The sequence below is a fragment of the Mastigoproctus giganteus genome, chromosome 3 (assembly GCF_048544385.1).
Source record: "Mastigoproctus giganteus isolate SK-2022 chromosome 3, ASM4854438v1, whole genome shotgun sequence".
Classification (NCBI taxonomy): domain Eukaryota; kingdom Metazoa; phylum Arthropoda; class Arachnida; order Uropygi; family Thelyphonidae; genus Mastigoproctus; species Mastigoproctus giganteus.
This window is the reverse complement of record NC_143577.1, coordinates 199,668,693-199,694,882: the sequence shown is the minus strand read 5'-3', so window position 1 is coordinate 199,694,882 and position 26,190 is coordinate 199,668,693. Positions and strand designations below refer to the sequence as shown.

Genomic DNA, 26,190 nt, shown 5'->3' with positions numbered 1-26,190 from the left:
TTATTGATTTCACTTGCCTTGTCACCAGAACCTACTTCCACATCAGAATCATGTTGTGGACTATGTGACTCTGCATCATCTCCATTTTGTTGTTTTTTGGGGGTTTTTTCATCTTTACTTTTCCTTTTCCCTTTTTTGCTTGACTGCACCGATGCACCAGTAGCTGTTGGATCCTAACAAACAAAGGAAAAGTTTAATTATGTATCACAAATAGAACACTTCATAAACACAATGTTTATGAAGAACAATATTTATTCAAAGTGGTTGTTTTCACACTCATGAATCTGTGGGAAACAGACAAACAAGAAATAAAACGACAATGTATGCAGTATTATCCATATAGTGCAAGGAAGCCACAGGCTTTTGCTGTACTGGAACTTTGCTGTACTTTTGCTCTACTGTAAGTAAAGTAGATAAGAAAATACAAATTATGCATTTCCTTCCTCACGTAGCTAACTATCCAGTTGACTATTGAATTTCTTCAAACTGCCAGCCTCAACTATTTACAGGAGGCAATTTTTTTTGTTCCAGTAATCAATGATTTACTGGCTAAAACAAAACTGCTATAGTGTAGTCTAAACTGCTTCCCTTCTAATTTGAATTTATGGCCCTTAGTTCTAGAATTTTTTTATAAAAGTGAAAATCCACCTTCAATCCTTTTACTAACCCCTCTCAGAGTCCTACAAACTTCAATCAGTTCCCTCTAAGGTGCCTGGTTGACAAGCCTCGTAAGTCCACACAATCAAAGGCTTTCCTTGTAAGGGCACCCTTTTGCCATTCTCACCATGTGAACGAAGGGCATTTCGACCCTTCCTTTGGGTTTGGTATGCAAACCAAAGGAAGGGTCCAAACGTAACGTGAAAGGGTCCTGCCTTTGGACACCTTCAAGAGCTCAATGCTTTTTTTTTTTTTAGGTAAGGTCTCCATACTTGGACTCAGTATTTCAAATGTGGTCTTACAATTGCCTTATACAGTGGGATTATACTCTATCTCTATAGGATACTGTTTGCTAAAAAAATCGAAAGAACACCACAGGCTTTCCTGGTTGTCTGTTTACACTTTTCAGAAAACTTCATATCTGCAAGTATCATAACTGCCAGATCCTTAGAAAAGGATAGAGGAAGAATCCTCGACTGATTTTTTTTTTTTTAATTCAACCTCACCAAGTGTATAAGTTATTTTTCTATTCCCCTAAGACCTTGCATTTTGCTGCATTAAAACATAGCTGCCACCTTTCTGACATTGAAGCCTGTTCAAGTCATCATGAAGGGGCACTGCTTGGCACTGATCATTAACGACTTTCCCAACTTTTATGTCATCTGAAAATTCTGACATCACACCCTTTGTTCCTTTGTTGATAACATTTATGAAAATTAGGAACAAGAGTGGTCCAAGAACTAATCCTTGGAGAACCACACTTCTGATTATACATCAATCTGAAAAATATCCATTAATCACAGCCCTCTGTCCTGCGCCACCCTACAACTATCTTAGAATCTTTACAGTAATCCTAGAATGTTCGAGCTTATAGTGTAAACTTTCATTAGGGACTGAGTCACATGCATTGCTAAAATCCAAATAAACTACGTCGAAATTGTTCTCTAAATCCTTGGATTTAGAGAACAATTTCGACGTAGTCTGCTCAGTACACCATGCATGATGCATCAAGAGCTTCATGTTGATGGCAAATCCGTACACGACCATCCACGGTGTGGAGTAAATAACGTGACTCATCCGACCAAGCACACCTTCCAATCTTCTAACAGGCGAGTCCTTTACACTGATGAATCTTGGTTAGAAGAGGATGCCGTAGGGTCATCTGCTGGTATAGTCCATATGTGAGCATGCGACGCATGGTCATGCCAGATAAAAGGGCACAAAAGTAGCTGTCAAAATAGCTTATCAGTTAGTTAAAAGTGATTTTCCCTTTAAAAAACCATACTGTGTGCCCTTATGCCACTTCTATCTGAATGTCCCTGGATTGCACTCTTATTCATTCCCTCCAAGATCTTCCCTATCACTGAAGTGAGACTAACTGATCTGTAGTTACCAACTTCAAATTCAAATTAAGAAAAGACAGATGTAGAATAGATATGCGGAAATTTGCCTTTAGCCAGCGGGTGGTTAATTGCTGGAACAAACTTCCATCTGTCGTTGTGGAAGTTGATAGGTTGAATAAATTTAAGGAGGAACTGGACAGGCATTTGGAGGGGTGTGATTTTTTTTTTTTTTTTTTTTTGGCTGATGCTGCATAAGCTCATACACTTGCTTTCTTGCATCACATGCCACTACTACTTCACTCTTAGAATCACCTTTATGCATTGACAATACATTGGCATTTCTCCAATACAAAGGAATCTCTCCTAAGTCCAATTATACCCTCATAATTAACTTCAATGGTTCAAGACATTTTGCCAACACCCTCAAAATTACTGGGTATATGCCATCAATTCCAGTTTTTTTTTTTTAGGCTCTTCAGTAGTTTGACACTTTTTTTAATAATGGCACCCAGACTTAATTTTCTGCCTGTTAGATCCGATTAAAACAGCTGTCTTGGCAATGGCTCAGATTTTTTATACAGTACACAGTGAATTCACCTATTCAGAACCCATTCCTGTGTATATATATATATATATATATATATATAAAATATTAAAAAGAATGTTATATGATTGTTGTTATAATATAATTATAAAATTAAAATTCATAATACAAATTATATATACTTATATAATAATTTTATTCCTTATATAGAGGCATTAAAATTTAATACCTCTATATAAAGAATAAAAAAACAAGTCCTGGAGAATGTTTGTGTCATGTGTCAGGTCCCACTAGTCAAGCATCATCCAACCTTTTTCGATCCAATGCTTCCTATTCTTCCCTTAAAATTTGAGTAATGCATAAAAAGGGTATTTTCAATGATTATTGCTGATTGTTTTTAGCATGCCTTTTTATTGCACTTAGATTACACACTGATTCTTAGTATGATTTATTAATATACATACAGAAAAGTATATACACAGTGATCACTGAATTATGACGACCCTGCCTAATACTTCATAGGTCCTCCTTTTGCCCTCAGTACAGCAGCTATTCAATGTGGCATTGATTCAACAAGATGTCGGAAGCATTTGGAGGTGTGGCCAACCAAGCTGTGTGTAATGCGGCCAGCAATGCAGGTATGGAGGTGACTGGTGTATCCAGACACCTGATATGCCTTTCCATATTGCCTCACAAGTGCTCTATCAATCCCATAGAGCACTTGTCTCACAAGTGCTCTATGGGATTGATAGAGGGAGTTCAGAGGCCATTCGATATGCTGGAAGTCAGAACCGCATTCCTCAAACTATTCCTGCACAACAAGTACCCGGTGGCTGGGCACATTGTCATCTTGGAATACACCATCGCCATTTGGGAAAAAGTGTAACATATCGGGGTGTACAGTCAGCAAGCAGTTGATAATAGCGGAGACCAGTGATACATTGTTCCACATGGACCAGGGGTCAAGTTCCTGTCAGTGAAACATGCCCCACACCATACAACCACCTCCACCAGCCTGCACTTTTAATACACCATGCACGATGCATCAAGAGCCTCATGTTGATGGCAAATCCGTACACGACCATCCACGGTGTGCAGTAAATAACGTGACTCATCCGACCAGCACACCTTCCAATCTTCTAACAGGCGAGTCCTTTACACTGATGAACCTTGGTTAGAAGAGGATGCCGTAGGGGTCGTCTGCTGGTATAGCCCATATGTGAGCATGCGACGCATGGTCATGCCAAATATTGTTCCGGGTTGGCCCAAGTTGTATTGGGTAGTCAACTCTTGAACAGTGCTGAACCTGCTCAAGTTGTCGGACCTGGCGCTCACTTCTAACTTCAACCTTTCGCTGACCTTTGCAGTCGGGTCGTTGTTTGAACATTTTGATGCCAGTCCTGATACACTTTAACTATGTCGGCTTTTGAACACCCTACCAGTTCAGCCATTTGGGAAATCGAGGCAACAGCTTATCAAGCTCCCACAATGACTTTTATCAAAGTCCGATAAACCTTCCTTTTACTCATCATGCTTGGAATTTCACTACCTACTGAACCATTGACACCTTATCTATGCTACGTAGATCGACTAACTGCACACTCTCGTACCTTATGTGGTCAACGGGTCGCATTCACTTTTCATAAGGGTGGTCATAATTCAGTTATCACCCAGTGTAAAATGAGGTTTATTATAAAATACTAGTGTGATCCTTGATGAGTTTTGGATAACTTTACAATACCTGGAGTAAACTTGGATAGTATTAGTCTTTATTCACCACAACTAAAAATATCCAAATGGTTTCAATTCTTCACTAGTATGCAATTCACTTTACTAAATCCTCGTTCGACAAGATAAAAAGGCAATATAAAGAAGTTTTGCTTTTCTCCATAGAGCAGGAAATTTCACATGGTGTTTGAACCACGACTCTGCTGTTGAAGATACACCCAGCTCATCAAATACTCTTTTGATTGGTTCCAACTTCCCTCAAGACAGCACTGGAACATTACCTAGTGCACAGCATGGCTAATATCCCCATTCCTTGATATGACATTGGCCGCTATCAGAATTTTTTTACTAAAGAGCAGACACTATTTATAGTGTTATTTCCATTAATTTAGACTATTAAATACATTCTAACAGGGGACAAAAGTTTAAAAATTAATGAGTTGTGTATTAAATAAAATTAAACTTAAATGCTTCAACTGTAGCATCAGACTGCCAAGTGTCAATGCGACATTCGCGGTCTGATGGCCGTGGAACCCCAGTTGAAAACCACTGCTCTAATAAACAGTCATCTGTAATTTCAAAATCATTATTCCATATTGCTCAGCCTCATTGCAGTCTTTTGTCAATGTGAAACACCTATTCAATTCATCAGCAACATCAACTGAATTATCTAAGACTTCCCCAAACTCAGTACAAAAGGGTCCATCTGATGCATTTCTTCTTTCTACTCATACATGAAAGAACTTCTCAAATATATCCCATAATTCTAATGTATTCACCCATCCTGTGAAATTAGCATTAGTAGTGGCAAATGATGCAAGCTGAGCAGGCAAGCAAGCAAGCTTACAACAGCATGAGCCAGAAAAAACAAAGAAAAGAGAGAAAAGAGAAAAAGAAGAAAAAAACCTCCCACTTCACCAATTCATTCCCTTAAATACTTTTAGTTCTTCCTTGAATTTATTTAAACTATCAACTACCACAATAACAGATGGAAGTTTGTTCCAACAATCAACCACCCGTTTGCTAAAGGCAAACTTTCGCACATCTATTCTGTAATTCTCCTTCCTCAATTTGAATTTGTGCCCCCTCAAAATGTATGTTTGAGCTAGAGGAAGAATTTCATCAGCATTGAGCTTGCTCAATCTGTACAAAGCCTTAAATACCTCAATCAGATTACTTCGCAGTTGCCTAGCTCCAGACGCCGCAATTTGCATAACTGAAGACATTCTTGGTAAGAGCACCCCTTTGTTCTGTTCATCAATCTCATTGCCCTTCCCTGTACTCGTTCCAGCAGCTCCACATGCTTCCTAAAATGAGGCCTCCAGGACCTGTATACAGTCTCAAGATGTTGCCTGACAATTTCCTTATACAATGGAATAATCACCTCTTTATCTATGTTACTCTGGGGTTACTGCTACCCATATTGAAGTACCTTGCATTTATCAATGTTAAATTTAAATTGCCACTTCTCAGCCCATCTGCCCAATTGTTCTAGATCCCACTGCAGTAGCATACTGTCATTAGCATGTAGAAATTCTCATCACGCACTTCACAATCTTCCAATCTGTAGATTACTCCCACTCTCATTATACCTTTGCTTCCAACTAACTTGCGCCACACAGATTCTTATGTCAGCATGCATAACTGCAGACTCAGCAAAATCTCTTTTTGCACTCAGGCTGCCTTTTGATATGACCTTTGTATCATCTGCAGACTTGGACATTAAACCTGATATGCCTTCATCAATATCACTGATAAATATAGAAAACAACAATACGCCCAACACTGAACTCTGGGAATCTACTAATAACATTAGTCCATGAAGAGCAATGTCCATTGATTACCACCGTCTTCTCCCACTCAACCATCCCTTTATCCATAGCAGCAACTTGCCCTTAATGCCACTCTGCTCCAGTTTACAGCAGTCTTTTATGTGCAACAGTATCAAAAGCTTTCCTGAAATTCAAGTATATGACATCAAAATTATTTTTTGCATCTAGTTCATTTGTAACTGCATCACAGTATCCAATCAAATTGGACAGATAAGATCTCTCCTCAACAAGCACATGCTGTGACTGAAGTATGAATGCACTTCCGTCTAGATGGTTCTGCATTACTTCTTTAACTAGTGACTTCATTATTTTCTCTGGAACAGAAGTTAAGCCAAGGGTTGCCAAACTTCTTTGACTGTCAACCCCTGCAAGAGTTTCTTGGCTTTTTTATTGATCCCCTCTATTTTATTATTACGTAATTATAATAGGACAAGCAAAAAAGAAACTTGAGTTTTTAGATTGTTTATTTTATAGTTACAGCGTTTACTGTATGTATAATATAGTATATATTATTATATTGGCTTAACGTCAAAGGGATATGTTTGTTTTTGACGTCCTTCTTAACATTACATATTTGATAGGAGGGATAAATAACATATAAAATATAAAATTTAATTTATATAACAAAATAACAATAATACAATCTTCCTTATATATATGAAAATAAGACTTTTATTAACTTAGTATACAATTTACTAACGTTGTCAATGTGAAGGGTGTGCTTCATGACTCTTGACAAGATTGGCAATGTTGGGTTCAAAATTAGTAAGTTTCAGCCTTAAATCGCCACAGAATTCTATAATTAGCTTATTTCTTTGTTAAAATGGAATTAACATGGCTGAAATCAGCTTCAACCATGTACGAGCTTGGAAATGCAAGCAAAAATGGGAGTACCAATTCAGAAAGATTTGGATATTTTTCTACAACATTTATATTCGTCCAAAAGTAACTTAAGGTCCTATTTTTAAAAAAGCATTTTAGCTTCAAGATCAACTGACAATTCAATAAGTTCATCTTGTAAGTTACATTCGATATTTTCAATATCTGCAGAAAATGGCGTGATAATCCAATCTGGAATGTGCCTGTTTTCAAAATCTGCAAAGCGCAATTTAAAATCATCGCTCAAATTTTGAAGATGTTTTGTGTATATTTCTAAGTCTTCATCTTTTACTTCCAATTGCCGTAGATTCGAAAAGTACTGAAAATATTTTCGTAACAATGATGATTTAAACAAGGCTAATTTAGTCTGGAAGCCTAAAAGAATTGTCCGAGCTTGAATAATCATGACATCTTTCCCTTGTAGAAGGGTCTGTACGTCATTAAATTTTGAAAATAAGTCTGCCAAGTAGAAAATATGATTCTTATTTCTCTTCAGTTCATCGCTCAAAAACAAATTAACATCTGTAAGAAACTCTAGGGTTGAGTCGAACAACAACAAATCTTTGTAGACTTGCACCTCTAGACAACCATCTTACTTCAGTATGCAAGAGTAATTGGTTTGATACTTCATTTTTTTCACAAAGTTTGGCAAACAGTTGCAATTTAAGAGGATGAGCTCTAATTTGATTAATAGATTTAATACACACTCTTAGAGTATCATGCAGTTCGTCACTGAGAGTTTTTGCCACCAAATGGTTTTGGTGCAACACACAGTGAATAGTACATACACTTTGAACTTTTTCTTTCAGAAAGGCAGCAAAACCTCGATAACGGCCCACCATTGCAGATGCACCATCTGTGCACCTGCAATGTGTAAACATATTAGTAAACGGAATATTATACGTATTTAAATATTCCTCCAATCGCTGAAAAATTGGTCAATAATTTGATGTTTGGTTTTACTATATCTTAGATAAGCCATAAGAATAGAAGAACTATCAAATGTCGCCAACAGACGACAAGTACAGCTTCATCTCAACACTACAATCCAATCGATCGAAGCAGTAACAACAGACGTGCAAGCATTCGGGCGTTCACTCAAACAGTGCATCAATGAAACAGCAGAAACCCTGCTAGGACATCAGGCGTCGAAAAAGAAACAACGGTGGATGACCCAGCACATACTAGACCTAATGGATGAACGGAGAATATTCAAAAACAACAACAACCGGGAAAAATACAAAGAAATACAACAAAAGATCAAACAGGAAATCCGGAAGGCGAAGGAAAAATGGATGGAAGATCAGTGTGCAGAAATCGAAGACCTAATCAAGAAAAATGACAACTATAACCTGCACAAGAAGCTTAAAGAAGCTGGAAACATCTACAAACCGGCTCCTATCCCAAGTTTATATACGGACAACAATCAACCTATACTAAGCAAACAAGCCAAACTCGACACCTGGAAGAGCTATATATACAATCTGTTCGGCACCAACAGAAAACCGGCAGAAACGCAACAACAAACACAGGAAGACAATCTCCACATATTAACATCTGAAGTGGAACATGCCATCCGAATAACAAAGCCAGGCAAGGCCTGTGGACCTGATCAGATTCATGTGGAACTGCTGAAACAACTAGACTACAGCAACATCCAACAACTAACGAAATGGTTCAATCAAATCTACAGCAACAACGACATTCCATCCGAATGGCTCCAATCCATCTTTGTGGCCCTACCAAAAAAGGCTACCAGCCGGAAATGCGAAGACTTCAGGCTGATCAGTCTAATGAGCCAGGTGCTAAAAGTCTTCCTCAAGGTGATTCAGCAAAGGATAAGATGTAAGTGCGAAAGTGCACTAGGAAACACACAGTTCGGATTCTGCAGGGGACTAGGCACCAGAGAAGCAATTTTCTGTTTACAAATATTGCTACAAAGGTGCTATGAACATCAAAAAGACGTGTATATATGTTTTATTGACTACGAGAAAGCCTTCGATTCAGTAGACCACGACCGCCTAATTGACCGACTGAGAAAACTTGAGCTTGAAAACAATGATATCAACTTTATTACAACTCTCTACTGGAATCAAACAGCCCGGCTTCGCTATGACAACGACCTGACAGACCCAATTCCAATAAAAAAAGGCGTCCGGCAAGGCTGTCCATTATCTCCCATTCTTTTTAACATCTATTCGGAAATGATCTTCGACCAAACACTGGCTGACAAGAACATCGGCATAAAAGTTAACGGACACTACATCAATAACTTAAGATATGCCGATGACACAGCACTAATAGCGGATTCAGAACAAGATTTACAGACCATCTTGAACGAAGTGGACATAGAAAGCCAAGCATGGGGGCTACGAATCAACAAAAAGAAAACAAAGGTGATGAAGGTCAGCAGGACTGCAAGCAAAATCACGATCAAACTAAACAACGAAAAATTAGAGCAAATACACCGCTTCAAGTATCTCGGAGTGCTCATTGATGACCAGCTGAACCATGAGGCCGAAATCAAAAGCAGAATTGAACAAGCCAGGCAGGCATTCACCAAATGGAGAACCCTCCTCACCGACAGAAGCTTGAACATCGTGCTCAAATTACGCACATTGAAATGCTACATCTGGCCAATACTGCTCTACGGTGTAGAAACCTGGACTCTAACATCAGCCACTACAAAAAAGCTCCAGGCCTTCGAAATGTGGCTCTACCGAAGAATGCTGAAAATTCCGTGGACAGCCAAGATAACCAACGCACAGGTCCTGCAGGACATGCACACGGAACGGGACCTGCTCAAAACCATCATCAGCAGGAAATGCAAATACCTAGGTCACATCGCTAGGAACCAACAAAAATATCACCTACTACCACTCATCCTGGAGGGAAAGATCGAAGGCAAGAAACGCCCAGGCAGACCGAAAATGGCATGGCTAGATAACATCAACACCTGGCTTCACATGACAACAGCACAAATTCCACGCAGCGCTAGACAGAGAACAATATCAAAACGAAGTCGCAAACGCCATTCGGCAGCATTAAAGAAGAAGAAGAAGATCAAATGTAGATTCATCAAGTTGGATGGAGAACTTACTATTTTTGAGTTCTGATACTACAGTTTTTTCTACATCTTCAGCCATTTCACCAATACACCTTTTCACAGTATTCGCACTTAATGGCAAGAATTTTTAAAACAGGGCCAGAATCTTTTTTTTATTATGGTTTCGATTACCTTTGATTGCGGGTATAACAATGTCCTCTGCAATAGTATATGGTTTTCCTTTTTTTGCTATATTAAAAGAAATATTGTAGGAGGCTGTTAATCCTTGTTTATTGTCAGCTTTGGCAGGTGCTTTCATAAATGATTTTATAGTTGGTCGATGTGTGTATTTCTCTTTCAGTTCTTTAAAAAAGTTTCATTGCATCGTTACTAAAAGTTTTTTCACAAAGAAGACACATAGGCCTTGTTTCGTTTGTTAATGAAGCAATAAACCCAAGTTTCAAATATTCTAACGAATATTGTCTGCATTTCTTTTTAAAATCAGAAGCTGCCATTGGGTTACGGGTTGTAACAAAATAATTAAAATTGAAGTCAGTAAGCAAAAGTAATAAGTCTAAATAATATACCTACTCAAGTATTTCTATAGGATGTACAAAACTACCAGCCCTGCTCAACTCTTCAACATAGAGAAGTTTAGTTCGTGAATGAATAACAATTGAATTATAATATGTATGTTGATAAATTTTAGAACATTAACACTCACTTGTACGTCGATGCGCAAAAATAAGACTGGGATTGAATACATGTAAGTATAAGTAAATAAGCAACCGCGCACGTGTTGCAATCTCGCTCCCACCACGCCAGCCGGGCGGGAACCACTGACATCCATTTATTGGTAAATACGTCATTTTGGCCTACTTGATTGGCCTCCGTAACTATTTTCATGACCTTGCTCCATCTTACAGGTCTTATTCATGTCACTGTTTCCACGATTCACTCTTAGTTGTCATTCAGGATGGAGGTAATCCAAGTTAACCGAATTAAATATTACTCGTACAATGTCTTATATATTTTTTTTTTTATCGACCCCTAACAATGTTATATCGACCACTTTGGCGACCACTGAGTTAAGCTAACAGGTCTTTAATTACTCATTTTTCCCTTTGATCCTCCAAAGGGAATTAGGGATACATTTGCACATCTCCAGTCCACAGGGACTTCCCCTGAATTTAAGGATGCTCTCATAATCATGGCTAAGCATTTGCTTACTTCCTTCGCTGCCTCCCTTAATATAACTAGATAGACCCCATCCACCCAGGCACCTTTCTTATGTTTAACTTCAACAATTTCTCTTCCACTCTCTTTTCAGTTATTACAAAATCATTTATCTGCTCGTTAGAGCTTGATAAATGTTTGGCATTCCCTTCCCCAAAGAATTCTTCATGTGTGAATGTAGATGCAAAATTCAGTTTGTCAGCAACCTGAGCAGAATCATCAACAGTCAAACCATCGATATCAAGTGGACCATTTTAACTCATCCTCTTCCTTTTAAGTGTTTACTTAAGTAAAAGAGTCTTTGCTGTTTTTCTTTGCATCCTTTGAAAGATTTCTTGTAATCTGTCTTTACATGCCATACCTCATTTGTCACTTGATTACAGACTAGTTTATATCTACCATAGGCCTCTATGTCACCCAAACTGAGTCAACATTGCACTGGTCACTTATGTCAACTGGCTGCACTGCCTTAGATTTTATGTGCTTCTTAAGAGGGTTACCACTCCCCTCTCCTATCTGTCCCTTCAGTATATGTTGTACTCCCCATATTCAAATAAATCTACCCAATTAATAGATGCCATGCAGAGCCCTAAACTGCCAGTTCCCCTTTCTGAAATTGCAACACTGCCACCTTCAGAACATCTTGCCAACACTGGCTGTTGTTCAATAAAAAAGAATTCTTGAAAATCTGCAACATCTTTCTTCACCTTTCTTCACCAGCAGATACATGGCACAGCCATGGGTTCCCCTGTCAGCTCGGTCACAGCAAACATCGTGATGGAGGAGTTAGAGGGACGTGCGTTTACACACGCACCGGATCACATCGCCTTTTGGTGTCGCTACGTAGACGATGTGTTCATAGTGATCCCTAGAGACTCAGGTCAGCGACTCCTAACCCACCTCAACTCACTGTCGCCCTTCATAAAATTCACGATTGAGCTGGAGTCGAACAACTCTATACCATACCTAGATACACTTGTCCGGCGCGAAGACACATGCTTGAAGACGACAGTTTATCGTAAGCCTGTGTGTGCTGGCCAATTTACCAACTTCCAGTCAGCACACGCACGGGGCCACCTCCTCTCAACCGCCCAAACCTTGCTAACTCGCGCCTGGACACACTCCAGCTCTGCAGATGAAAGGCGCAAAGAGATCACCAGAGTCAAAGTAGACCTTACGAGGTGTGGCTACCCCATCGATGTCCTTAACAGATGTGATCTACAAGCACGCGACGTGACGACCAACAGCAACGCCAACAGTGACGAGTCTTCCACGAGGGCATTCATCCCATACTACCCCAACCTGTCACAGCAGATCGGTAGAATCCTAAGATCGCATGGGGTAAAGTGCATCCAACTCCCAGGCAAGAAACTGCGTTCTCTCCTTTCCAACATAAAAACACCTGTCCCCACCCTTCTACAGAGTGGTGTGGTCTATCGCATCTCTTGCCGTGACTGCACGAGCTGCTACTTTGGAGAGACTGGACGTCGTCTCGAGAAACGCCTCTCAGAACATAAAAGGGCGATCCGTTTGGCGGATGTAGAACACTCAGCTATTGCCGAGCATGTCTGGACAACCCACCACGACATCGACCCACACTGCGATGTCGTGGTTGTAGACAAGTCCCACTATTACCTAAGGCGCACCTGGTTGGAATCGTTAAGTATAAAATGCTCGGATACCTCGTTGAACAGGAACAGTGGTTGTCAACTTAACCCCATCACAGAAGCAGTAATTCTGTCCATAGACAAACGCTGGCCACGTCACCACCATACGTCACAGCCACAAACATCAACAAACAATTAACCACGTGCCTCACGCACCATCCTGGCAGTGCATCTCTATTCTAACTGCCATTCAAAGTATTTTAATCTGATGAAGGCTGCCACCCAGCCGAAAGCTAATTCATTTATCATAGTTTTAATGCTCTGTGTAACAAAAATAAAATAAATTATGAATCCAGAGCACGCAGGCGTGTTTTATTATGTCTTTCTTCACCTTCTAACCAATGACTGTGTGATCACTACCTGCCACTGCATGTAGAAATTCTCATCACACACTTCACAATTTTCCAGTCTGTAGATTACTCCCACTCTCATTATACCTTTGCTTCCAACTAACTCGTGCCACACAGATTCTTACGTTGGCATGCACAACTGTAGACTCAGCAAAATCTTTTCGCACTCAGGCTGCCTTTTGATATGACCCCACCACTCCCTCTCTTTCTTATCCTTCCTAAATACATTATACAATATAGTGGAACTCGTCATCCTCAATTTATAAGTGGCACTACATTTCTGCTAACCCTATTACATCAGCATTGTCATAACCAGGTGTTCAAATTCACATGTTTTATTGACAACACTCCCAACATTACTGTACACACATCTAAGACCACGTAATCGTCTACAGTTTACTACCCTGACACACCCCTTGAGGTTCAGCCACCTGAAACATTGCCACCCTCATCTTCTCAACACTGGCTGTCATGCAACAAAAAAGAATTATTGAGATATGTGCAAGTATTACTTTGACCGATATCATCAGATAAATGCATGTCTATATTACCTTTCTCCCCCTAAGTTTCCCTGGACTCTCAAAGTATCCTCAATGATACTGGTAAAAACCCTTGCACCACCTTAGTTCAAACGAATATTGTTCTACAAAACAGATTCCTCCTACCTACATGTGCAGACCATGTTGATATAAATATTATCTTTAAAAATATTATAAAAATATAATCTTTCCTGTTGTGTCTGGGCAGAATTCCAGATGCATACACATTCTGACCTACCTGCAGCATTTTTTCAGCATGGTTCTATATTTAACCAACAAATCCCCAGGTCATGTTCATTTAATATCGTTAGTGGTCTTTTTTACACCACTTAAAATCTGACAGTCTGTTGGTAACATCAACTGTCGCTCCTGACAAACGCACCCTGGTTCAGGTCCACCTATCTTTAGTACAAAAAAAAGTTACTTGTTTGCCTGGTAATAGTCTCCTTTAATCAGAGCAACCAGTACTTGCCTGTTCTGGGATCCAAAAAGGGATGTATCACTTGGCAGGTCGCAAGACACTTGAGTCTGTGACAAGTTCTCAGTTACATCTGTTTTTAGGACAGGCACTCATTTCTTCACCGACTCAAATTCTCATAATACACCAAGTTTCTTTTCAGATCGCTAGATCGCTACACTCCTTGCAATGGGTGCAAAGAAAAGAATTCAGTTAAGCTTGGTTTGTCTACTAGAAAAACCTTAGAACACATGCCATGGGTTATACAAGCGAAGAACTAGTGGCTCACACTGGACACGACAGCAGTCATTTCTGTCCAAGTCATGGCATCCTTCGATGATGTATCGAAAGTGGATCTTGGAACAACTATTATTTATGTAAAATTTTAATTTAACACGTTGACTGCCAAGCTAGTTTAAGAAAAAAATTCCCCAGGGGTCAAAAAATATTTAGTAAATAATTTGATCAGTAATTCTAAAATAAATATTTAAATGTCAATGTTATGCAGTTTTTTTTGCTTAAAATATCAAAAAAGTCTTTTTTTTTGTGTCGCATATATGTGGCCGACGTGGGCCAGAAGGTTATTTCTTGAGATGATGTGTCGGCCACATAAGTGTGACGCTATTACAGCATACATATGAAGGTCATTTGTGATTAGTTTATTGCACGCGCGGTGCATACTGCAATAAAACTAATCGCTATAAAATAAACTCTCAAACGTCGCAATAAGTTTGTCAGTATTGTTAGAGATTTTGTGAAAACAAGTTCATTAGCGCACTGTATTATCCCCATTATTATTGTGTTGTGTTTCTCCACAAGTTTGTAGAAGTGTGTTGTAAAAAAATAAAATCTAAACAGCAATGGCTAAAAGAAAATTACTAAAATAAGAGGAACTAAGAGAAATTGCTGAAAATCTTAGTAGTAGTTCTGAAGATGAAAAAGATTAACTCTGATGATTCGGTAAGAGATCCTGACTGGGATATTTCTTCAAATGAAGGAGATACTGAAACAGCAGAAAATATTGAAGTGCTTCAGGCTGGAGGGAAGAAAACACGGATGAGAAATTTGAAAATACCGAAGAATCTGAGATTGAAGCAACTGAAACAAATGAAGCTGTTGAATGGACTGAATACGAAGGATGCCAAAAAAGATTTGATTTTACAGGCAAATCGGGACTACAAATAAATGTATCAAGAAACATTACTCACCTTGAGGCATTTTCATTATTTTTTTATGAAGTAATAAATGTTATTGTAACGGAAACAAACAGATATGCTGAACAGAAAATTCAGAGTACCCGAGCTTCACGGCAGAGTTGTTTAAAAAAGTGGGTTCAATCAACTGCTGAGGAGATGAGAAAGTTTTTCTGGCTTCTTATGTGGATGGGACTAGTAAGATTGGGCAGTACTGCATCCTACTGGTCAACCAAACTTATCTATAAAAATAATTTAGTAACAAAAATGGTCTCGCAACAGACTTGAATTGTTGTTGCACCTCAATCACTTTTCAGACAATGAAACCACTATTCCAGTGGACAGGCTCAGTAAGATACAACACTTGATAGAGGTTTTGCAGCTGAAATATCAGAAAATATTTTTCCCCGGTGAAGATTTCGTCATTGACGAAACTCTTATTCCTTGGAGGGGCAGACTGATATTCCAATATATTCCAAATAAAGTGCACAGATATGGAATCAAGCTGTTCAAATTATGTTCCACTGAAGGATATACCTGGATGAGCAAGGTCTATTCAGGTAAATCTGAAAATTATATAAAATCCATAGGTTTAGCTGCAAAGGTCTGCGAAGAGTTATCGCAAGCACTCCTAAATGAAGGTCACACCTTGTATGTAGACAACTTTTATACCAGCTACCATCTGGTGTCATCATTTCTTCATAAAAAAAAAAAAAAAAAAAAAATCACATTATTGGTATACGTTACGAGCGAATAAAAAAATTTATGCACAAAGAAGTCGTACTCAAAGCTAAATGAAGGGGAGACAATCGCCAAGGAAGGAAAAAAATGGAATTATTGTTCTAAAGTGGCAAGATGGGGCACAAGATGGAGCACAAAGGGTGATATTGTTCTACACATTGGAACTAATGATATTAAGAGTAGGAGAAATTACATAATTACTTAACAAGTACAAGTCAATGCTGAAAAAAAGCCGTGAGTTAGAGTTGAATTTGAAAGTGTCTGCAATTCTAGCCAGACACAACAGGAGGGAGTATACGATGAGAGCCTTGTCGATCAATTCGGCCCTGGAGAGACTGTGCAAGGTTCAAGGAGTAGAATTTTTCTCAGCCTGGTCTGTGCTTGTTAACAGAGAGACTGCTTCTACAGGGATGGGATACACTTAAATAGAAAGGGTGCAAGAATATTTGCTGATGCTATCGAGGCAGAGTTAGATGGGTTTGTCGTTTTTTGTTTTGTTTTTGGGTTTTAGGAACATTAGCAACTAAGGCCACATTGCTGCGGGATATGCAGTGGTCATTCCCTGACCTTTCCGCATCCTCCGTATTTGGTGGTGACGGGGTCGAACCCTGGTCTAATCAAGAAGCGTGTGCTATGCACTGCTGCTCCTTCCCACCTGGCTACAGAGGCGGCTTGGTTAGATGGGTCGGAAAACTGCTAGCTTGGGGGGGGGGGGAATACACAGACTAATAGATTAGCAGTAGCCGCTAGCAGAGGTAAAAGTGATTCTTGCACTACTTCTATTGAAATTCAATTGAGCAGCAGCCTGGAAAGCAAGACAATGGGGATTTCCAGGACTGCTGGGCATCATAGTGGAACAAGTAAATACATGGGCTGTGTTAGGGTAACTAAGAGTAGAAACAGGTGCACGTATACTTGCATGTACACCAATGCTAGGAGTATAGTTAATAAATTCAATGAGCTTGAAGACATCAAAGGCAGATATTGTTGGGGTATCAGAGACATGGTGTCACACAGAAATAAGCAGTACAGAACTCCCCAAATTCCAGTTATTCTGGAATTTGGGGAGTACAATATGTACAGAAAGGATAGACAGGACAGAAAGGGAGAAGGGGTTATGCTGTTAGTTAATCAACACAAAATCTAAGGAAGTGCATCCAATTGATGTTGGTGGACAATGCAATGTTGAGAGTATTTGGTGTGACATAAACACTGGAAAAGGAAAAATGAGAGTAGGTGTGTGTTATAGGCCAAATGAATCTGATGAGTATAATAAGCAATTGTGCAGAGAAACAAGTGGACCAGTAAATCAGATTGTCTTATAATGGGGGATTTTAATTTCCCAGAGATTGACTGGAATTTGTGGATTGGTCACTCACACATTAGCAAGGCTTTTGTTGATTTATTGGATGATTGTTTTCTACATCAGCTTGTTCGGGAGGCAACTAGATGGAGTAATACTCTTGATCTCATTATCAGTAGTGATTCTTCATGCATCAAGAATCTGCAGATAAAGGAACCACTAGGTGGCAGTGATCACAGCGTGCTGAAGTGCGATTTACTCAAAGAGGTAACTACCATCAAGGGTAAAGGGAAGGGTTTTTGCTTTTGTAAAGGTGACTACAGTGGTCTGCGACTGTATTTAAATTCTATAAGGTGGGACCAACTGATGATGTTACCAACTGCAAATTCAAAATGGGAAGCATTCTAAGAATTAATCTTGGAAGCTACTAAGCTTTTCATACCAACAAAGAAATATTGTTCAAGATTTAGGCCTAAATGGATGTCAGATGAACTAATTAGACATGTGACAGAGAAGGAAAAAATGCATGGGATACAAATAAATTAATGGGTGACATGGAAGCCTATGATAGATATAAGCTGGTCTGTAACCAAGTTACAGAGGAGGTTAGGCAGGCGAAGGCAGATTACGAGAAATCTTTGGCAAAGAATGCATAGAAAAACAGCAAAGAGTTCTTTACTTATGTAAACTCTAGAATGGGATGAATCAGATTGGTCCACTGGATATCGATGTTGATGATCCTGCTCAGGTAGCTAACACACTAAATGAATATTTTGCATCTACATTCACACATGAGGAGTTATTCAGGGAGGGGAATGCCACAGGTGTATTTAACTCTGACAGTAAGCTAGATAATCTTGTAATAACTGAGAGTAAAGTGGAGGAGAAATTGTTGAAGATAAATATAAAAAAGGCACCTGGGATAGATGGAATCTATCCAGTTATATTAAAGGAGGCAGCAAAGGAAGTAAGCAAATCCTTAGCCATAATTATGAGAGCTTCCCTGGACTTAGGGGAGGTACCCATGGACTGGAGATGTTCAAATGTGACCCCAATCCACAAAGGACGATCAACGGGAGACACTGGTAATTACACAACTGTTAGTTTAACTTCTGTTCCAGAGAAATTAATGGAGGCACTGGTAAAAGAAGCATTGCAGGATCATCTAGACAAGACTTCAGTTATAGCTCGGACACAGCATGGGTTTGTTAAGGGGGGGGGGGGAAGTCTTGTCTGACTAATTTGATTGGATACTATGATGTAGTCACAAAGCAACTGGATGCAGGGAATAACAACTTTCATATCACTTTCATATTTGGATCTTAGAAAGGCCTTTGATACTGTTATACATGGAAGACTGCTGCACAAATTGGAGCAGTATGGTCTTGGAGGCAAATTGCTGCTATGGATAAAGGGATGGTTGAGTGGGAGAAGACAGAGTGGTAATCAATGGACACTGCTCTTCATGGACTATTATTAGTGGAGTCCCTCAGGGTTCAGTGTTGGGTCCATAGTTGTTTTCTGTATTTATAAATAATATTGATGATGGTATATCAGGCTTAATGTCCAAGCTTGCAGACGATACGAAGGTTGGCAGGGTTGTTAACGACACTAATGACAGTACACTGCTGCAACAGGATCTAGAAAAGTTGAGCAGATGGGCTGAGAGGTGGCAAATGAAGTTTAACATTGACAAATGTAAAGTACTACATATGGGAAGCAGTAATCACAGAGTAACATATCAACTCTGTGGTACCACACTGACAGTGGTAGAGAATGAAAAGGACCTGGGGGTAATTGTGCAGGCAGATATGAAGTTTTCTGAGCAGTGCAGACAGTCTGCGAGAGTAGCTCATGGTGTTTTGTCAATGATATACAGGAATTTTTCTAGCAGGGATGAGGTGATGATTATCCCCTTGTATAAGGCAATGGTCAGGCCACACCTTGAAACAAATAAAAATAAGAAGCTTTCGGGGAAGAGGTAGTTACGGATTTGCTAAATATAGAACAGAAAGAGAAATGTGAATAGCCAAAATGTGGTAACACTCATATACTAACGACAAAAATTGACGCAAACAACAAGAAAGTTAGAAGGATGTGCGTTTTTTGTTATGCAAAACTGAGAGTCAGAAGGAAGATCAGTTGCTAGCAGAAAGGGGAAAAGAGTTTTCCCAGACTATAATCAGCCTTTCATGTGTTTGGAGTGTTTTGGACAACACCATAAATCAAAATAAATAATTATAATTTTATGATTTTGTAATTATAAAATTTGTAATAATAAAGAATTTTTAAATAATGACCAGTTACTCGCTTATTTTTTCTCATAGCGGCATGCAAATTTCATCCTGTAACATCAGAGGCCATGCTTTTCAAAAATAATGCAAATTTCCAACAATCGTCAGCGCTATACAGCTGACGCAGCTCCCACTGAAACAGTGGGTGTCAGCAATATATGTCCGATGATATGCCTGAAAAATGTAATGGTGTCGGACATATATGGTTGACACGTGTTAAGAAAGGTTAGAAAATTTTAATTTACAATGTATTACAGAAGTTACAGAAGTTAATTCAACTATTATATTTAACTATTAAATAATTTGAAAAATTGACAAAATGTGAATTCTGATACTTGGCAATAGGTTGTGCCATAAATTCTAGTCAACTGCTGTGTATATATTCCATTTCACTTATTAGAATGAACTGGCCCACTGCCAAAGCAAATTTAATGAAGTCTCTGAGCTTGACATGATTTAGCTAGTTTGCAAATGTTGGGCTACCAAAGAACCTTGGAAACTAGTCAGATCAAGCTAATGGATGTCAAAAAAAAAAAAAAAATTTTTTTTTTTTTTTAAAATAAATATATAAAATCCAAGGCAGCTAAAGCAATTTAAAATTACTTGCATTTAAGAAAAAGTTAAAATACATTTATTATTTGTAACAATAATTATTCATGCTTACAACAGTACAAGAAAACATGGAAAAATGTCATTTCTAAAAAAAAAAAAAAAAAAAAAAAACTGAGAAAGTTGTAAATTGATTTATTAACCATGAGCAGTGCAATGAAGAATTCACAGGGAACATAATTTATGAACATTTAGTTGGGTATGAAATTCCATTTTTTTTTTTTTTTTAACACATACAGTCAAGCATTTTCCATATTTAAAGGTTTTGGTCTTCTCCTTACACAAGCTTCAGGGTTCAAATTAACATAAAGCTGACAGTGAATTAAGTCCTTTTTGGATGCTTAATTGGACTTATAATTCCACAGAACCTGTAATGTTCTCATCATTCTCTTCCGAAATATCTGGCTATTCTTCAGAATGAGCGATTTATAGAAAGAAAAGGGGTTTTATGCATATATTACATGAACCAATTCACCAACTGTGCAATAATCCAAATTATGTTGTCCAGCTTAACACAAAGTAACACACCAATGGAAATTTCTCAACAAAAAACTATGCATAGTGCTCTTTGAATCATGATCTCTCTCTCTTGTAAACTTCACGGACACTGTGGTCTCCTGAAATTCTATTTATTCATTTCTGGTACTCCAGATATTACCACACACACACTTGCATTTACACATTTCATACCTTTATAATAGTGTACACTGGATGGACCTTATTATGGGCAGTAACAATAAAATTGTACCCATGTTACCTCGCCACGATACAGTCAAGTATGTCACACAGTCCTGATTATATACTGTGACTCCTGATGAGAAAACGGAAGGTCTGTTTAACACATTAGCAGCCTGAATGCAAACTTGTGTTCAAATTAACTGCAATTTTTGTACCTGAACAGAAATATGCATCCATTCAATTGCAGTCAATAAATGAGCACTATAAAAGGAAAAGCACATGAAACGAAAAACTGCATGATATCAGCACACTGACTGAACCATGTGCTATTGCATTACAGCTGGGATTTTGCTTAGCGTCAATCACAATGTTTAGAGAGCACTACAAAAGCTGCATACTTGGCTTACAGTTTCATATATTCTTCACTTATGTTGAAGTTATTTTATCTAGTTTAGTACTTTCCACAAGAAAAAAAATTTTTAAATTTTTGAAGATTATGCTTGATGAATTTTAATTCTTTAGTTTGTGTGTGTGTGGGGGGGGGGGGCATCATCCTTAGTGTGAATCTACTGATAACATTTTGTGTAAAAAGTATTTTTCCAAAAAAATTTTACCGTAAAGGGTTGTTATATAATGGTGCCAAAGCCTGGGACATCAGCATTGAAAGGGAATGGACAGTATGCCGAAGCTGATAACACTTAATTGGCTCTTTATAATATGTCATCTGATATTGTAAGAGATATTAAAGTGATGTCATTCAAATGCATCTGTTGATGTTAGAATACTACAAACAACAGATGCTGGCATTACTTGAAGTCATGATTCTTGACAGATGAAATTCATTAAATAAAACACAGGACCTACTTGTCCAGTGCCCCAAGAGAAGCCCCAAAGGCACAAATAAAGGACCATTACAAATATAAGTGGCAGCAAATGTGATTCAACTTGTTCAAATATCCTGCCAATTAAAATACAGTAATACCCCGAAGTTACGCGATAGGTGGGTCCGACGAAAATCGCGTAAGTCGGGGTACAACTTTGCATATAAATTTTGCTTAATTGGGACCAAGGACTAACAAAAACACTAGTTTAGAAGAAAAATATTAATAAAATTGCAGTTCTTTATACATATTAATACAAAATATGTATTAAAAAAACAAATGACTTACGTAAAAAAGTTATTTCGATGTCGATGGCTTCATAAAATCTAACAAATTCGTCTGACGACACAGCGCCTTCTTTTTTTCACGCAGAATTTCTTCGTAGCAAGCTAATAATTTTTTTATTCCTTGCTTTGTAGCTATAACGCGTTCTTCGTTGGAGTCTATGTTTTCTAAAATTTTTAAGCCCTTTTCAATTGAGCTAAGTTTGCAATTCAATAACTTTTCAATTCAAGTTTGCAATTGTCATATGCTTTTCGCCGTTGCCTCATTTACGCCTGTAGCACGTGCAATATCACATGGTCTTTCATTTCGCTCAAAGCGTTTCACAATTTCATATTTTTTTCTCTATCGACAGAGGCGGACTGGCCATAAGCCTTACCGGGGAAACCCCGGTGCGCCGGTGTGATTTTGGCCATAAACCATAGTATGAGGCCACTATAAATTTTCCCGGGTAAGAATTTTTGATCCAGTCCGCCTCTGTTTATCGATAATTGCTTTTCTTTTTCTCTCTGAATCTGCAGTGTCTTCACCAGGACGCTTCCTTTTCACACCTTTTAATTAAGTATTTTACTCATTTTTAGGGAATAAAGCACAATTACAAAACGAGGAGGCACGCTTGATACGCATAAACAAAGCTGCGCGCATGTAGCAACTGAATAAACAACACCATAAAAGCAGAGATACACTATTAACACCTCACATTTCTAGGGGTTACTACCATAAAACAATAAAAATCCAGTTGCGTTTCTGCTAGTGAAATCTGTTATAAACTGGTAGTAAACTCGATCTAATTGCATTTGCGATTATACCCATAGCTGGAATTGTGTTGGTTTTTACGTTATTATGGTGAAATGTGTTTCCCCTTCACTGATATAAAAAACATAAAAGCAGCAAGTTGAATTTTGTTCATCTTTCGCTCTCATTCTCCGCCGTCGCACCGTATATCGATAACATATGAAAAACGACCTTGAAGATAGTGGGCGGCAGCGTTGCCAAACGAAAAAATCAAGAACCGCGTAACTCCGAGTTCGCGTACGTCGGGGTAGCGTAAGTCGGGGTATTACTGTATGCAGACTTTATGCTATTCCAGTTTTCTGTAATGTTTTCTTATGATTTTTATGTATATTATATATTACTGTTATATTTCTGTCAACTGCCAAAAAAAAAAAAAAATAAATAAATAAATAAAATAAAAAAATAAATAAAATCCTATTTGGCAAAATGTATCATTAGTGGTAAGGAACTGTTTTTACACATGCATATAACACGAGGGGTTTCCGAAAAGTAAGGCAACACATTTTTTCTCTCGATTATGTTTAATAATACGAAGTTGAAATTAAACATCAAGAAATAAGCGAACATGCACTACTTCTCCACAGTCTCGTTTTATTGATGCATTTGTCCCAACGATGGATCAGGTTATCAATACCAGCACTGAAGAAGGCCGTGCCCATATGCAGTAACCAAACATCGCCCAGCCTGATGAACTTCCTTATCCATGGTGAAATGCTTTCCTGAAAGGTGTTTTTTCAGCGGGCCGAACAAGTGGAAGCCTGAAGGTGCTAAGTCTGGGCTGTAGGGGGAATGTGACAGAGTTTCCCAATGATTAAGGAGCAACCACTCAAGTGGTGTGGGCAATGTGTGGAGTTGCACTGTCGTGCAACAAAATCACGCCTCTTGTCAGGAGTCCTGGTCGCTTGCATCAAATGTTGGCTTTCAGTTTTTTCAACGTTGCACAGTAAAGCTGTGCACTGATTGCTCCTCCCTTCAGCAAGAAATCCACCAACAGAATGCCTTGGCAATCCCAGAACACTGTGGCCACGACTTTTTGGACACTGGGAACAGTTTTGAATTTTTTGCGCACAGAAGATTGTGGATGTTTCCAGGTCACGGAGCCTTGTTTGCTCTCCAGGGTAAAGTGATGGACCCACATTTTGTCTGCTGTGACTATGCAAGCGAGAAAATCCTCTCCATCGCTGTATCACAACAGGTTCTCCAGACACATCCCCATGCGTTTTGCTTTATCCTCCTCTGACAATTGTTGGGGCACTCAGTGGCAGCACACCTTTCAAAAGCCAAGGCTATTATGAACAGTCGACTTACTCACATTCGCTATTTGTGCAATTTCACAGTTTCACTCGCCTGTTTTCAAGAATGATGTCCTTAATGCGCAAAATGTTGTCTTCTGTCTTGCTTGATGAAGGCCTGCCCGCCCGATTTCAATCTTCAGTGTCAACACGGCCGCTTTAAATTCATTGCGCCAAAAACACACCCGCTTCTTTGTCATCACCTTTTCGCCATACACAGCAACCAGTTCACAGCGAATGTCACTTGGTGAAGACCTTTTGCTTGCAAAAAGCAAATGACTTCACGAACACCTGTTTTGGACCACACTCGCATGGTAGCCGCCATTTTGCAACTGGAATCTGTTGTGAGGCGACAGTATTGCAACACTGCACTGGCAGTTTTTTTTAAATATTATTAAAGAGTCTATCTGTCCTCCACGTTTCATCGCATTCTTTTTCACCATTATTATGAAAAAAAAAAAAAAAAGTGTTACCTTACTTTTCAGAAACCTCTCGTATAATATTTAACAATATTATATATTACTGTTATATTTCTGTCAACTGTCAACAAAAAAATAAATAAAAATAAATAAATAAAATCCTATTTGGCAATGCATCATTAGTGGTAAGGAACTGTTTTTGACACATGCAATCCATTACTTTTACTATTTTATTTGTTTTGATCTGTAATAAAAAAAGGTTTGAAGCCACCGACAATCACAAAATAAGAGAATACAATGAATCAGAATTAAACTGAACACAGAATTTGGAACCCTAAATGACTGCTCCACTTTGTAGAAGTCAATTAATAACCACTTAACATATAGTTTTCATTAAAAATGAATGGCTGCCACAGACAAGTGGTCAAACACAAAGGCATGCGCAAAATGTTGTCTTCTGTCTTGCTTGATGAAGGCCTGCCCGCCCGATTTCAATCTTCAGTGTCAACACGGCCGCTTTAAATTCATTGCGCCAAAAACACACCCGCTTCTTTGTCATCACCTTTTCGCCATACACAGCAACCAGTTCACAGCGAATGTCACTTGGTGAAGACCTTTTGCTTGCAAAAAGCAAATGACTTCACGAACACCTGTTTTGGACCACACTCGCATGGTAGCCGCCATTTTGCAACTGGAATCTGTTGTGAGGCGACAGTATTGCAACACTGCACTGGCAGTTTTTTTTAAATATTATTAAAGAGTCTATCTGTCCTCCACGTTTCATCTCATTCTTTTTCACCATTATTATGAAAAAAAAAAAAAAAGTGTTACCTTACTTTTCAGAAACCTCTCGTATAATATTTAACAATATTATATATTACTGTTATATTTCTGTCAACTGTCAACAAAAAAATAAATAAAAATAAATAAATAAAATCCTATTTGGCAATGCATCATTAGTGGTAAGGAACTGTTTTTGACACATGCAATCCATTACTTTTACTATTTTATTTGTTTTGATCTGTAATAAAAAAAGGTTTGAAGCCACCGACAATCACAAAATAAGAGAATACAATGAATCAGAATTAAACTGAACACAGAATTTGGAACCCTAAATGACTGCTCCACTTTGTAGAAGTCAATTAATAACCACTTAACATATAGTTTTCATTAAAAATGAATGGATGCCACAGACAAGTGGTCAAACACAAAGGCATGCAGCAGAACAATCATTTGAATTGACCGTGGTTCTATAACCTACATGTGTTCTTGTATTCTCTCCTGATCTTGTAAATTCCTCTGATGCTATGTAGCCACACCAGAGTGTAAGCAGAAATTTATTTTAAATATTAATTTGCTTCTAAAAAGTTCACAACAGTGGTAAATAGCTATCTTATAATGTATTGTACTGAATATTAATTATTA

The 26,190-nt window shown here is 38.4% G+C and overlaps 1 protein-coding gene across 4 annotated transcripts in view; it reads right to left on the bottom strand.

Moving 5' to 3' along the window:
* Window positions 1–26,190, bottom strand: part of LOC150088568 (eukaryotic translation initiation factor 5-like) — a 164,422-nt gene that overhangs the window by 38,712 nt on the left and 99,520 nt on the right. For all 4 annotated transcript variants that reach the window (XM_090369566.1, XM_090369569.1, XM_090369568.1 and 1 more), the window contains one exon: window positions 18–173. In XM_090369566.1, the coding sequence (XP_090225692.1) occupies window positions 18–173 (156 nt within the window). The remainder of the gene's footprint in view (window positions 1–17; window positions 174–26,190) is intronic.